At 40.2% G+C, this 15,468-nt stretch overlaps 1 protein-coding gene across 3 annotated transcripts in view; it reads right to left on the bottom strand.

Annotated features, from left to right (window-relative positions):
• CDK14 (cyclin dependent kinase 14) overlaps window positions 1-15,468 on the bottom strand; it is a 527,195-nt gene that overhangs the window by 84,641 nt on the left and 427,086 nt on the right. For all 3 annotated transcript variants that reach the window (XM_075922396.1, XM_014569231.2, XM_075922397.1), the window contains 2 exons: window positions 11,874-12,013; window positions 7,509-7,657 (listed from right to left, as the gene is read on the bottom strand). In XM_075922396.1, the coding sequence (XP_075778511.1) occupies window positions 7,542-7,657; window positions 11,874-12,013 (256 nt within the window). In that variant the 3' untranslated portion in view covers window positions 7,509-7,541. The remainder of the gene's footprint in view (window positions 1-7,508; window positions 7,658-11,873; window positions 12,014-15,468) is intronic.

The following is a 15,468-nucleotide window of genomic DNA, read 5'->3' on the forward strand; positions in this document are numbered from 1 at the left end:
GTTAAAGTAGAATACACTATGGACTCAATTCAGGAAAGCACTTACGCATATGCATAAGTACCACTGAGTACAAAGGACTGATATGGAGAGCTTTTCCATGGCACATAGGTCCCCTTAGCCTAAGCTCCTTCTGGCTAGCACAAATTCTATGTGAGGCTGAAAGATAGGCTAGTGCTGACCTGCTACATGATGGACAAGAATTTCACTTTCAGGGCATATGCAAGCTGGACATATTGTCTCATTGGATTCAATGTGTTTGCCTAGTGGACTTGAAGGCAGAGTTTGGTATACAACTTCCGTTTTATACAAATTAGAACAAAACAGCTTCAACACGAGAATATAGCCCAACGCCTGTGGCCTTTTTAGACAAATTGCTATGTGCATATCATTTAGGGTGTTTTCCATCAGTGTGAAGACCTCCTTTGATGCTAACTAAAACACAGTAGGAACAGCCACATAAAACCATTCTGTTACTAATGTTTTAAAATTATGGCAGTAAAAATGGTAAAAAGCCACAAAAACCTTTAGGCTCCTGCCATTCTCTTTGTGTAGTCACTACTAATATAACAGTTTACAAAATTAATGCCACAATTTCAATTCCAGATAGTACTATTACTGGACTCAAACTCAAATTGCTTTCAGCTGCCCAACACAACTGCACCTTATTAGCCTTTTCAATAAAAACAATTTATTCAAATCCAGTATTATTAGTTACATAATTAAAATGACCCTCAACATAGATGCATAGACATCATTTGGTACTGAGAGATGCAAAAGAAATTAGGACTTTAAACACCCCCATCTATAGTACACAGGCTTCCAGCTTTTTAATTGGTACAACACAAGTGTGTTTTTATATCAGTTTAAATCCAACTCTTAAAAAAAACCCTGCATCTTTAAAATGGTCCCACCTATTGTGGTCATGTTACACTTCTGAGCTATTTTTTTCTACAAAGACTTTATTTTACATTGAACTTAGAATTTTATCCTTCCCAGTATTTCTATGTGGGGCTTTCAGCTTTTGATTAGACAAACAACTGCAGAATCAAAGTCAAGTTAGCTCATACAGAAGCCCAGCCCAGGAATTCTCTTTCATGCAGACCCTACTTCATTATAATTATAGTTTTATCTCCTGCTGCTCAGAACAGGAGTTAGAATCACCATATATAGCTTTTCATGGTGATTCAGCAGTGACGGGACACAGAGGGCAGAGAAGAGCAAGGTGGTGATGAATTAGAAAGATTTTTCAAAACAGACTGACTCATACACTGGGCTGTAGCTTCCACAGAGTCTGCATTAAAGAAAAGCTTCAAAAATTATGCTGCTATTCAAAAGTGCTGAAGAGAGTATCTTACACAATATGTAAGTGCTAAGAAGGGAAAAAAAGAAAATGAAAATATTTGGCTTAATCTGTAATACACTTTTCACCATACATAAAAACTAGCTACTGGATTGAAGAGAAGCACTTTCACAAAACATTTTTGTATTTCTAGACATCATGATGTATGCTTTTTAGCAATTAGCAGTTTTTGTCAGTATACTAGGAACTGTTGTCCATTAAGCTTTATTTTGTTTCACACAGCTGAGCTGACCTGAATAAGGATACAGCCTTTCTGATTGGCTGGGCTGATGTCACTTGCTGGCTTAAACAGACATAGAAGAAAGAATTCAGCATCCTGCCATTGAAATTCAGGATTGCTTGTATGCATGTGCCTGCGGAGAAGCAATACAAATAAAGACCATTTTTTGTTTTGTTCCAGTCAATTGTTAAGGAGATGTATAAAGCCAGGGGGATCTCATTATGGTAATACAGGTTAAATACTTTAAAAGCATATGGTGTTACCATCCTGAATTAAATTGTCCCTGCTGGCTCTGGGAGGCACACAATAATTGTTCAGAAACACATCTTTGTCTTTGTCCAACCAATCAGAACTCAGGATATGAATCACTACGTGAGAATATATCATACTACTTGATAACAGATAATGTCTTGCCTTTTCAATTACCACTTGATTTATCCTTACTAGAGGAACAAGTTCTGCTCGTAATTTTTACTGACCAATTTTTACTGACCAAAGGGTAAAAATAGCTTCAGAGTTTCTTGTGACCCAGTCTGATTACTACAGAAGCTGGCAATGGCAGAGCTGTATGCAACCACTAATTTAGGTTTTACAGGTATTGACATGTTTATTGTACCTTTAAAAAAATGGAAGGAAAATATTAGACATGAAACAAAGATATTTTGCTTTACCACAAATCCTCCTAAAACACGATTTTTGGCTGTAGTTAAGAGCTTTTATCACAGAGTTCTAGTTAGGGGCAACAGAGACTTTTACCTGAGATACTCATGTTGCAATTCTGTGCCACTGTAGAATTCATGTCCCCTGAAGATTTTCTCTCCCTGCAGAAAATACATTCTGCCAGGAAGGCACTGCAATTACATCTTTCATCCACCAAGGCTGCTGTGGCACCAGAAGAGAGGGCAGTTGCCTCAGCTAGCATTAGAAAAGGAGAGAAAGATGCTGCCTTGTCCACAGCATCTTGCCTGTGGGGTCAGGTGTGGAGGCATGAGACATGGGGGGAAATGGACAAAGCAGAGCACATGGAGCCTCTGCAGGATCACAGACTGGGATTCAGAATGGCTAGTGTGGAAGATGGACTGGGCCAGTGGCATAGGAGCTAGTGGGGTGACAGCACTGACAACCAAGAGCTGAGTGGGAGTGCGGTGACCTATGGGGTTAGGCGCAGAGGGATGCAGGACACATGGGGAAAGGGGAAAGAGTGCAGGGATACACAGGGATAGGGGAATGCAGCAGGGACAGAGGTGCCTAACAGAAGTGTGAGGTTTGGAATCAGCCGGGGTCTTCATGAAAGAGGCAACTGATCTCCCTAACAATCCCTCTCCTCCAAACCTCCCCGTTCTATATTTCTTTCCACCTATACCCAACAACCCTCCAAGTTTATGCCCAGGTGCCTTTCCAGCAATTACTTCCTTCTCCATCAGCTCTGTCATTACCCTGACTCTCCACAGCAATTTCACTGCTTCAGAGCAAAATGTAGCCATTATATTGTATCAGTTTGACAATTAAAATATTGTGCAAATAACTTTTAATTTTTTGGTGTAGAATTCCCCCAGGAGTGCCGATATGGAGCTCATTATTTGATATTCACCATTTCCCCCTCATCAGTGAACAATCTTCAAGTTGGTCTTTGATGAGTTACTGTGCTGGTGGTGTCAGGGGATGTATACTGACTGCCCAGTATGCCCCAGGAGCTGCAACACAACGTGCCACTCCCTGTTTAGGGTACAGGGCAATGCCATAAATTAGCTCACAAAGAGATTATGTGTGTGGCTGTCAGGAGGTCATATCTGATTGGATAGCCTAGGTTTTCAAAAACCAGGTAACTGCTGTCTCACCATTGTTTTGGGATTGTTGGTAGCTATGTATCAGGCAGGCATTAATACCACTGCTGTACTTTTTTTTTTTTGCGGTGCTTCAAATCTCTTCCCAGCCCCTACTAACAACTCTGTTCCTTGCATTAATTTCTCAGGTGTGGTCAGCAGGAGATATCTGAGGAAGAGAAACTGGGGAAAAGGGGTACACTGAGGAGCCAAGGGAAGGAATCACTGAGGAGGAGAAGGAGCAAACATCCCCCCAGCCAGTCAATCAAGCTTCTGCCCCTGGTTTGAGGGGTTTTTGTGCCTTCCAGGGAATTTTACTTATTTTTCTTTGCTATCACTCTTTGAAGAAGAAATCAAACCATGATTCATCTGTAAATATCAAGCAGAATGGCAGAACCAACCCCACTTTTTATTGCTCAGTAGTTTTAGGGAAACAAACTACTTGAAATATTTATTTTTAGATGGTTGATGAGTAGTAAAATATTTTATCTATCGTACATGTAAAGGATCATCACTAAGCTTCCAAGGTACTATCCACAGAAATGGAAGACATAGCTGAAACCTCCAAGAATGTATCAGGCTCCCTACAAACACAAACAGACATCCACATTTGCATAAAAGCATTTGTATTCATGTCTACTTCACTCTGAATTACTTTTTATTTTGCTTCATTAGTGACAGAAAAATCTCCCAAATATCTTAATCCTTCTCAAATTTATATACCCTGAGTACCTCCAATTCTGCACAAGGTGTGGAAGAAAGTACAGCTGAAGATGAGTAGAGACACTATTCCTTCACAGTGCTGCTTTCCACTCCTCTGTGCTCTTAATACTACTACTTACATAGTCCTTTTGTATTTTTAGACCTCTGCAGAGACACTAACCTACTCAATTTTCGCAAGCACCTTATGGTAAGGTAGGCAAGTATTATCATTTTCATTCTACAAATGGAGGATAGAAGGCACAGACAAGTTAAGTGAGTTTCCCCAGGTGAGAGAGAAATACAGTGCCAGAGGACCTGAATCTGAACTTTGATGGGAACACAGCGCTACCAGCAAATTAACTTGCACTCAGATTTTCAAAAGTATACATGTCATTTTATATGAATCTACCTCAGGCCCTCGAAAACCATCATGCACACGCACATATCAGGCATACTATTAAAGAGCCACTGGAGCAGGGCCATAAACTTGAGTCTCAGTCCTCTCAACTGAGGGCCAAAGTATCGATCTAGAGCAGAGGTGGGCAATAAGTGGCCTGCATTCCTGGTCCAGAGATTCACTTTTTTTTATACCCATCCATACTATCCTATAGCTCAGACATCAGAGCAATATTGTATTACTGTTTACTCTCTGGCCAGTTGTGTTTAAAATAATGAATCACAATGGGTACTTAGACTGTAAGCTCTTCAGGAGAGGGGCCAGTCTTTTGTTCTGTGCTTGTTTAGCACTTGGTACAACAGGGTCTGATCCATGACTGGAAACCTAAGTGCTACAGTAATGTAAATAACAACAACTTACAAAGGTGTCTCTGTCTCCTAATTCTGTTCATAGATACTGAAACGGGTGGGAACCTAAGGCTTGGGGGCTGGATGTGGCCCCTGGCTTGTCTGAATCTGGCCCCCAAGGCTGAGGGCTCCCCTCTGCACTGGGGAGCCTGTGGGGCTGGAGCACACAAAATCTAATAGCCTGGGCTCCACTAGGCTCTGGTGTGTGAGTGGAATGTGGGGAGTGTCTTTCTCCTTCTCAGTTGGGGACCATGTCAATGAGGATTTGTTTTCTGGGGTTTTGTGCGTCTCACTTGTGTGTGGGCCTTGACTGATTTTTCTGTGGGTTAGCAGGCCCCCAAGCTCCCAAAAAGGTTCCTCATCCCTGTACTGAAGAATGAACAAAATTTCACTTATGAACTTCTATCACAGACTCTGTACAAATTCTTGTTTGGAGGCAACAGAACCAAGATTTTGTACGTAAACTTCCAATCAAAAGATATTTAGCACAGATGGGCCCATTCTAAATTTATTTTAAATGGATGCTATATCATGTTGAAACAGGCAAGGTTGAAGATATGTCTGTGGGGACATAGCTCCAGGAAAAAAAAAGTAGGGATTAGCTTGTCAATAAAGATGTAAACAGACTGCTCTGAAACTGCCGCATTTCTGACATTAGAAAGTCTTAAATGCTTTGCTGGAGAAGAGCATGTGCAATAATTGGGCAGATTGCCAGGACTGAAATCTGATCACTTCATTTTTCAAAATGCACTGTTTACCCTGGAAACCATCCCCTTAACATTACAGGTTTAAAAAAAAAATTAAAAGATTGAACATAATTTTATAATGGCAGAGACTGTAGTTAAAATTTATTGGGTAAGAGTCTATTCGATGAGGTATCATATACAGATAGCTAACCAGATTAATTTTTTCCCAAACCTTTTATATACAGGCAGTCCCCGGGTTACGTACAAGATAGGGACTATAGCTTTGTTCTTAAGTTGAATTTGTATGTAAGTCGGAACTGGCTCCAGATTCAGCCACTGCTGCTGAAACTGACCAGGGGCTGACTACAGGAAGCTGGAGGCAGAATGCTCTGCCCCCAGCTTCCTGGAATCAGCCACTGATCAGTTTCAACAGCGGCTGAATCTCGAGCCTGGGACAGAACAGCTGGGCTGCCAGGTAGGTCCCTGCAGGACCAACCCGGCAGCACCCCAGCTGCTCTACCCCAGGGTCCACAACAAAAGCCTGGTCTGCTGGGGGGGGAGGGGCGGGGAGCGCACTAGCTGCGCTTCCTCCCCCCCCCCAGCAGACCAGGGACACCGGGAGCAAAGCCGCAGCTCCGGGTGTCCCTGGTCTGCTGGAGACAGTCCCCAGCAGACCAGGGGCACCCGGAGCAGCTTTTCTCGCCCCGGAGGTCGAGGTGGCGGGACCACTGCGCTCTGGGTGGTCCCGCTGCCTGCGAGCTCCGGGGCGAGAAAGCCCCGTTTGTAAGTGCGGATCCGACATAAGTCGGATCCGCATAACTCGGGGACTGCCTGTACTTGAAAACTGTTATGTCCCATCTCAGGCTTCTCTTCTCCAGACTTAACAAACCCATTGTTTTCAGTCTTTCCTCACAGGTCATAGTTTCTAACCCTTTATTCATTCTCCACATCTTTCTGAAATATGGCACCCAGAATTGGACATGCTACTCCAGTTGAGGCCTAATCAGCGCAGAGAAGAGTGGAAGAATTACTTCTCCATATCTTGCTTACATCACTCCAGCTGATACATCTCTGATGTTGCTGTGAAAAAAAGTATCTAACTCCATTTAGATATAACAGGCACAAAAGATATCCTAATAGGTGGAGATGTTTCTGATCTAAAAGTGTGTGTGTGTCAAAGCGTGGAAAGCCTTGCTAAGCCCATATAGTGATAATAATGCAAACAGAAAATGTATTTAGTAGGTTGGTATAAAATATATACAACAGCCATCTACCTATTTTAATTTACACTTGTAACATGACAGACATCCCCACAGCCCGGCAACATATAGGTCTCCAGAAGGCTATTAGAAAGTCTGATGCCATGTCAAGCATCATTGCAACACTGAAATATACTTGTTGACTCAAACCAAATTCAAGCAAGACCAATGCGATGCTGGTAGAAACAGATTTATTTATAGGAGCCAGCCAAAACCATCCCCCCCATCTAGGGCATTGGCCCTCCATTTCTCATGGTGGTAAACTCTGATAGGACTCTTATTCTTATAGGAGTCATCACTAGTCTTTCAACACCTATCTAACAGAAAAAATGAGGTGAAATGCCTTCTTTCTTCAGTATCTCACCAGGAGTAAATTCCTCCCTCTAGGTATCAGATTGTAATAACTGCTGCCATTTCTATCATTGAGGAGTTTCCTATTGGTTTCAGTAATATTCCCAACATATCAATCACAATATTTAAACCCTCCTCTTCACTGTGCCTGGGATTAACAACTACCTTATTCATGCAAAATCCAAGCTCAGATTTACACATGTGCACTTAATTCCTTTTTTTAAGGTTTTTTTTTTGTACGTCCAAAGCACAGTTTAATCCAATGCTCTATTCAAAGAAATTATTTCTGATAAGCATTCTTACCTGCATTCTCCATAGTAAATCTAAGCGTTCTCTTCAGTGCTTGCTGTTTGATAGACCTTTGCCATAACTATTGTTTTTCCCAAAGAGTCTCATGCTTTCTCCAACTTCTGCTTGTAATCTTACATTCGGTACAGTAAAAATAGAAGACACTGTGCAAAAAGTGAAAATTAAGAACCTTAATACATTTATCATAAAAGAAAATAATTTACTTTAAAATACTCAGCAAAATGCTATGGCAGACGTACAAATAAGGAATAAGCTCTGTGATTCTTCCTACTGAAGAATTTTTAAAATAATTTAGAAGCAAGTAGGGTTGTTTATAGGAGATGCTTATTATGTGAGTGTACAACATTGTTAGACATCTTTTTTTTCAGATTGTTTGGTTTTGCTCATTCTATTTTTGTCTGAGATTCATTTTTTCCCTATCACTTTTGCAGTTCTTCTATATAACCTGTTTTACCAGAATGCCTAAAAATAAGACAAGGCAACCAATAATTCGACTTCATGTCTGCTCGTCTGCTTCGACTCTGTTGCTTGTGGAACTGAGCCTTCACATTTGCCTTCCCTTCATGGCAAAGGAACAGAACTGAACCACAGTGTAAAAACACATTAAATTGGTTTAAAAATATCCAGTGAATATTTAAAAGCAAACCAATATATCTGCATCATGTATGGCCAGATCTGTAGCTGAGCCACTGGAAAAACTTGTATCGAGATTGCAAGGTAGTGCCAGGAAAGTTTGCTTATAGAACTACAAGGAGTCCCATGGCACCTTAAAGACTTGCAAATGTATTATTTGTGAGATGCATCTGAGCTGCAGCCCATGAAAGCTTATGCCTTAATAAATTGTGAGTCTTTAAGATGCCAGAGGATGCCTCATTGTTTTTGTTGAAATAGACTAACAACTACCTCTCAGAAACTTACATGGAACTCATTATTAATGGCCATGATAATATTAATGATGAATGTTAAATGGGGAAGGCTTCACAATGATGATCAAGAGACCTGGCTCCAATTAGAGTGCCTCAGACTGGTTAAGAGAAACCAGTATTTTCGTTTTTGCAAACATTAGCACCTGCATATTAGACACATGTATTAGGCAGAAAAATAATCTATTATGTGCCCCTGTCAGACAGAGAACATAATTACACATGCACGTTTAGAGGTTAGACTGTGACCTTCATAGTTTTCTTTGTCCAGTAAATGCGAGTGCAGCTAACAGGTGGTAGGTCTATAGAACTAGTTGGAAAATATAATTCTCATTTCATTTGAAATGCCAACATTTAAAAAAAATTTTTCCATTCTCAATCAGAACAAAAAGTCACAATTTCAACATTTCTCATGGAATATCAAAATATTTCATTTCAATAATGTTGAATCATTTCATTTAAAAAACATTATAATGTTTTGTTTCACTTATGACAAAATGTTACAATACAGTATAAATTATATGTTTAAATTATATCATAAAAGTTGAAAAGAAGCAAAAATGTTGATATAATTTGTTGACTTTTTTTCTATGAAAAGTTCGATGCAATTTACATTTTTCCACAGTGTTTTTATTCAGATGAAAAGAGTTTCCATCTAACTTCTTTCTACAGGTTGAATCTCTCTAGTCTGGCACCCTTGGGACCTTACCAGTGCCAAACCAGAGAATTTTCCAGATCACAGGAGGTTAATATTGTCTAGCAGCATTACCAACACTTCCACTGTTTACGGTGTTCTTAGAAGACATTTAGAGGTAATTAGAGTTAAATGGCAGCATAGAACATTAAGAGGTAGGACTGGTGGCTATAAAACTTTATGGGACCATAGGAAACTTGGACACACCCAGGATAAGTGGACATCATGCTAACTAAAATCATACCGGACCACTGATATTGCCGGATCAGACTGTGCCAGACTAGAGAGGTTCAACCTGTAACGTTAGGGATTCCTTCCCCCTTTCACACAATTGTGATTCTCCATAGGTTTTGTTTTTTTTAAATGTGAAGTATTATATTTCAATTTCACATGGACTTTACAATATAATGTATGCTCCATAAAGAGGAACATCCATAACATGGACTCTTAAAATGGCCTAGTGGGTGTTTTGATTGCAAGGCTGTTGTCTATATTGTGTGCTAAATACTTCTGCATTTATCCAGAAATTTAACTAACATAAAATATAAATAGGAAATCTGTCCAGATGCCCGGATAAAGTATTAAACCAGACAAATGAAGTCACTAAAACTAATCATTTCACTACAAAGTAAACATTTTCCAAAGTCTCCAAGTATATGACTTCTTTGTTTTGTAAATATGTTTACAAGTATATCCAAGTTGTACTAAATAGAAATGATTGTAGTACTTGATACTGAGATTGTCCTTCCTTGCATCTGGATTTATGCTTCATAATGATTATCTACTAGACACAGAAAGAGTATATCTGTAACTCAAAAATTTTACTGGAGGCATTTAACAGAACCTTGCTTTAAAATATAATGATTTTTCATCTTTATTCTCCCCCCTTCAAAAGGTTTCACTGCTCCTGATGTTTAACGTTATGCAAAGACGTGTTTCTGCCAATGAATATCGCCTTATGGTTATGCTTCTGCAAATAACCTGCTGTGAGCTGATAAAAGGATTAATGCAGCCAAAATTCTTAATCTGTGAAATTACAAATTAAATTCTCATATTAAAAATACCACCCTGAGGTATTTTTTGTGGTTTTAATTCCCCTCTGGTGTTCTGCATACATTGTGCTTGTTAATGACTAGGACAAGACTGTCTCTGTTGGCAGCCTGCTGCAGAGTGATAATGCGGAGGCATTTACTTCACTGATAGAACTGGATTTAACCACTGACTGATAAACTAAGTGGCAAGTGGGTAATAAGTCCATATTAACAGAAAACTACTACTACAGAATTCAGAATTCATAGACTGACAAAATCCTGGCTAGACTAAATTGTACAGTCAGACAGGATTGAGATATCACCAATGCAGAGTGATTTTTGTTTGCCATTTAGTAGAAAAAGGATAACTAAAGTGGCATGTCTCATGTCTGATTAGCCATGAACTAATGAATCTCTTTGCATCATACTTTCAGCAAAGACAGACTTCCTTACAGTCTCATTAGCTTAAGAATGGGTGCTCTGGAAGGAGGACTGATGTCTGGGTAGAGGGGTGAGAATCGTGGATCTAGTGTTAATATAGGAAAGGAAAATATATGAGCATTGCAGGTGAATTGGGGAATATAGCCAATTAGTGACGAGGATTTTTATCTCTGCATTAGTAGGGTACCTTGAGTACTCGTTTACAGAGCTGGCTCAATATGGAGACCAGTGCAGTTATCTGTTAGAAACTAGAACAACTAAAATTTTGAAGGAAAGTTGAATTACTAAAAAGTGAAGTAAACTCCTGTTGATTAAAGCCAGTTTTTCCAACATTAATGTCCAAATCTCACATTTTATTGCTCAGATCACCGTGTTACATGATAATGTAATGATTTAAGTCTATAGATATTCAACTTGGACCTCATATTAAGGTACTTGTGTTTGAAAACCATAAACAATTTCTATTGTTAGACTGCAAGAACACTTTTATCCATGTTGATTTAAATAAAAATCACAAATAAGGTTCCCATGTCAAACCTATTTATGATTAAAAAACCAGTCTCTGGATCAAAAATAACCCTATGTGGTATAAGCACGGTTTTGCCAGTATTCGTAGTAGTGACTTTCAGCATTCTGGGGGAAAAAAAAAAACCAAGGAAATCTGTGATATAAGTACTTCACAAATATTTAAAAAGGAGTTGACAGCATTTGTGCTAGATGGAACATTTTTGCCAAGACAACCGGAATGTGTTTTGTTTAACAGAAGAAACAAAAGAGCTGTGTTTGAATACTGAAATCATTCTCAGCTAATAAAATGAAGTGCAAGTTTTCTTCTCATACATTTCAATTCAGCAAATTAACCAATTGTCTACTTTGTGTTCCTGAGTCTTCTGAATGCCAAGTGTCTTTTGTTATAACAGATACAGTGCATGAGAATCAAACATTGCTGGATTTTTATACTGTGTGCTGCAGCTAGTTAAAAAGTACTGTATGTTATGATGTGAAAAGCACTAAATATGTAAATTGTATTTTTTCCTCTTGCTTTATGACAATTCAGATAATTCTCTTGGCTGCACACATAATCAAATACAAAGATAGCTAGCTGCAGACTGCAGAGTAGAGATAGCAAAGGAGAATCCATTTTTTCTTGTGTCAAGCAAACTATGTAATTTGAACTACAGAATTTCACTCATATTATATATATACACACCCACACACCACATACCAATTTCATTGCTTTTATTCAACTCAGAGGTTGTGTCATACTCACTATCAGTTAGCTCCCATAGCCGTGGGGGCAGATCACTGAAATATTCGTGGCTCAGGGCTGCCTGTGCTGACAATCTGTTCTTTGGGAAACACTGAAGTAGTTTGGAGGCCAGATCCTCTGCATGATTCACATAGCTTAGCCTGAAACACAAGCACAAAGATGTAAAACAAACATACCTACATACAAGCTAGTTTCTCTCTCTACTACAGGTTGAGCCTTCCTGATCCAGAATCCTCAGGACCTGACTGGGGTCAAATGCCTAGCCATTGGCCCCAGGGGTCTCCTCCTCTCTCTTCAGGGGTACTGGACTTTCCTTCCACTTTAACTAGAGGAAATACCCGCAACTACAATTACCATTTTGCTTTTTCCTTCCCTATTTCATTTTAACACACTGTTAACTTGAGAACTGATACACCTAGAAACCAATGACTTATACCATCTAAATACATGAAATCCTAGCTTTTAAATGCCAAAAAATATCTCTGAAGTTTGCGAGACAGCAGCTATTAAAACCAAATCATATTTGTCATACTATATGTATATCATCTTACTTAGATTGTAAATTCTTTGGGGCAGAGCGAGAAGCAGGCAGACCAGGTGCCAGCTCATGCCAAGACCCCAGGTCTCACTTAAATACTGACAAATGCATAGCTGGAAATCAATCTTGCTTACCTGTGTGTTAGCAGTATCAAAATAGATATTCAAGTTATAAAAATGTATTTAGTGTTTAGACTACAGAAAATGCTTGTAAGGTGCTGCATGTATTAATCCCTACTTATCATATATGTATGCCATGTTATAAGGTAATGTTTAAATGTTTGCTCTGCAACTGTAAAAATGTTTGCTAAAATTGTTAATTCCCCATAGTCATGTGAGAAGCTTAACCAAGTTAACCCCAAAAGGTGTTCTCTCCTGTCCCTCAGAAAGGCTATTCAACCCAAATTGGTCTTATGCTTTGTCGATTGCTTCCCTAGCCCATTCATGAAGAGGTTATGTGCAGGAATGCTCATCTCATCAGCTTGGATTTGGACAAGGAGAAACTGGGTCTCTTTATGCTGTTTGAACTCTGAAGGGCAATGATTCCTAGATAAAGCAAGAGATCCCCAAGCTACTTTCGCTTGGATTATTCCCAAAGAGTATAAAAACTTGCTTGTCATAGAAGCTTCTATTAATGTTTGAATTTAAGATGGTTTCTCACGTGAGCATATGCTTATCTCCTTTAATCTTGTAAATAACTCATCTTTTTCCTTAAATAAGAAATCTTTACTTAGTTTATTGATGGACTATAGTAATACAAAAAGCTGCAAAAACCCACGGTGACCTCACATCCCCAATAACCAAATGTCTGTAAAGACAAACAGGGACATTCTAACTTATTAGAGCAGGGCTTTTCAAACTCTGGGTTGCGGCTTGTAAAAGCAAGCTGCTAGCTGGCCGCGAGACGTTTTGTTTACCTGCACCTCCGCAGATATGGGCAAGTGCAGCTCCCACTGTCCGTGGACTGCCATTCCTGGTCAATGGGAGGTGTGGGAAGTGATATGAATAGGAATAAGCAGGCCAAATATTCAAAGTGTTTGAAACAGCTCCTATTATCTGCCCATAAATGCCAAAACCTACAGCTTTTCATTCAGATTTATTTTAATAAGGCAGGAAACCTTATTAAAATAAAGGTTCAGTCTGGGATGGCACACAAGTGAGAAGCGAAAAAAAAAATCTCACTGATGAGACCCCGGACTGAGGAGAAAGATACTACCCACATTCTCCTCACACACCAGAGGCTGGGGGACCCAGGCTAGGAGATTTTGTATGCTCCAGCCCTGCAGTGGAGAGGCAGGGGGGCTGATGCAACAGCATGGGCTCCCCAATACTGGGGAGGAGCCCTGAGACTCAGCGGCTCAATCCAGGCAAACCGGGGGCCACATTTGGCCCTTGGGCCTTCGGTTCCCCACCCCTGCCTTAACAGAACTATGACATGAGGACAGTCAGTCTTTCCTCTTGTGTGTCTGAAGCTGATTTTCTGGAATATCATGCAAGAAGCAAGGTGACATATAAGAGAGTCCCTTTATTCTCAGGCTCTTATAATAGTGGCTTGAAGTTCAATAGTTTATAGTGGCCACATTTAGAAGTGACTAGATAGCTGAAAATCATATGCGGGTTACAATGAATTCGAGGTACATGAGACAGAAAAATCTGTGTGGCAGACTTCATAAAGTCTCCACTTAGGTCCACTCTTACCAGAGTTACAGTACAGTGTCCACTATGCTTATGAGAGCCACAAACATCACTTAAAGTTACTCGAACCAAAATGAAACATTCATTACAAGACGAAGCTCAAGTATTACTCTCTGGGGTGACTTTATACTTTCCCTTTAAGACTTCTGCGCACTAATAAACACAAGTAACTTATATATTTAAATTACGGGCTCATATATTGATAGTGATAAAAGTGTGATATTCACTGCATTTTGGATCTGTGAGCACTAAAGGAATTTTCCTCTAATAAGCCTCTCTGCTTCATTCTTGCAAACAATGACAGGTTTAACCTCTCTAGTACAGCACCCTTGGGACCTGACTGGTGCCGAACCAGAGAATTTGCTTAATCACAGGAGGTCAATACTGTCTAGCAGTATTACCAACACTTTCACTGCTTATTGGGCCCTTAGAAGACATTTAGGAGTGATTAGAGCTAAACAACAGCACCGAACACAGAGTCAGCACTAGTGGCTGTAAACAAATTGCATGCAACCGTGGAAAACTTGACCACACTCATGATAAGTGGACATTCAGTTAATTAACATCATGCCTGATCACAGATGTTGCCAGACTTGAGAGTGCCAGAGTAGACAGGTTCAACCTGCAGGATACCCTTTCCAATTAATTGGAAAGAGTTGACAACCTCAGGCAATTAATCCCAGTTAATCATTATTTCAAAAAGTTCCCGGAAGGCTTATTTTTGTATTGCTATGACAGGGTAAATGTACACAAACTGTAAAAGGTAAATTTCAGTGTCATTTTGCTATATCCTTTCCCTTTTTCAGTTTGTGATGTAATATGGGAATCAGTGCCAGTCATTTACCACAGCCTACGCTTTACCAGAGGATTAATTCCAAGTTCCATTTTTATAGGTTGAACCTTCCTGGTGCCAGATAAGGGAATGCCAGATAAGGGAAGATCCCCTGCCACCTTCCCCTCAGCCCACCATCCCACCCCTCCGGCTGGCTCTTTTGCCCCTGCTGCTGGCCGGGTGACATGGCTGTCCTGGCCCCGCTGCCAGTGGTTTCATTGCTATAGGGAGCAGCTATAAACAAACCCTGGCCTGCTGGGATGCATGCAGTCGCGGCCCTGTTGCTGTGGTACCAGTCTCGCTGTTGGGCCAGCACAAAGCCCTGATCTGTCTGTAGGACCACCCCGATCCCAGGTGGGTTGCCACGACCCCGTCTGGACTTCCCCTGGTGGGCTGTTGTGGCCCAATTGTTGCCGGACCAGAGAGTCCCAGTTTAAGGAGGTACAACCTATATTTGGCTTTTTATATCACTGAAGATCACCCATTAATTTCCACATCAAGCCCATTTCCTCTATTTGAGCTAGAACATAC

The sequence above is a fragment of the Pelodiscus sinensis genome, chromosome 2 (assembly GCF_049634645.1).
Source record: "Pelodiscus sinensis isolate JC-2024 chromosome 2, ASM4963464v1, whole genome shotgun sequence".
NCBI lineage: Eukaryota > Metazoa > Chordata > Testudines > Trionychidae > Pelodiscus > Pelodiscus sinensis.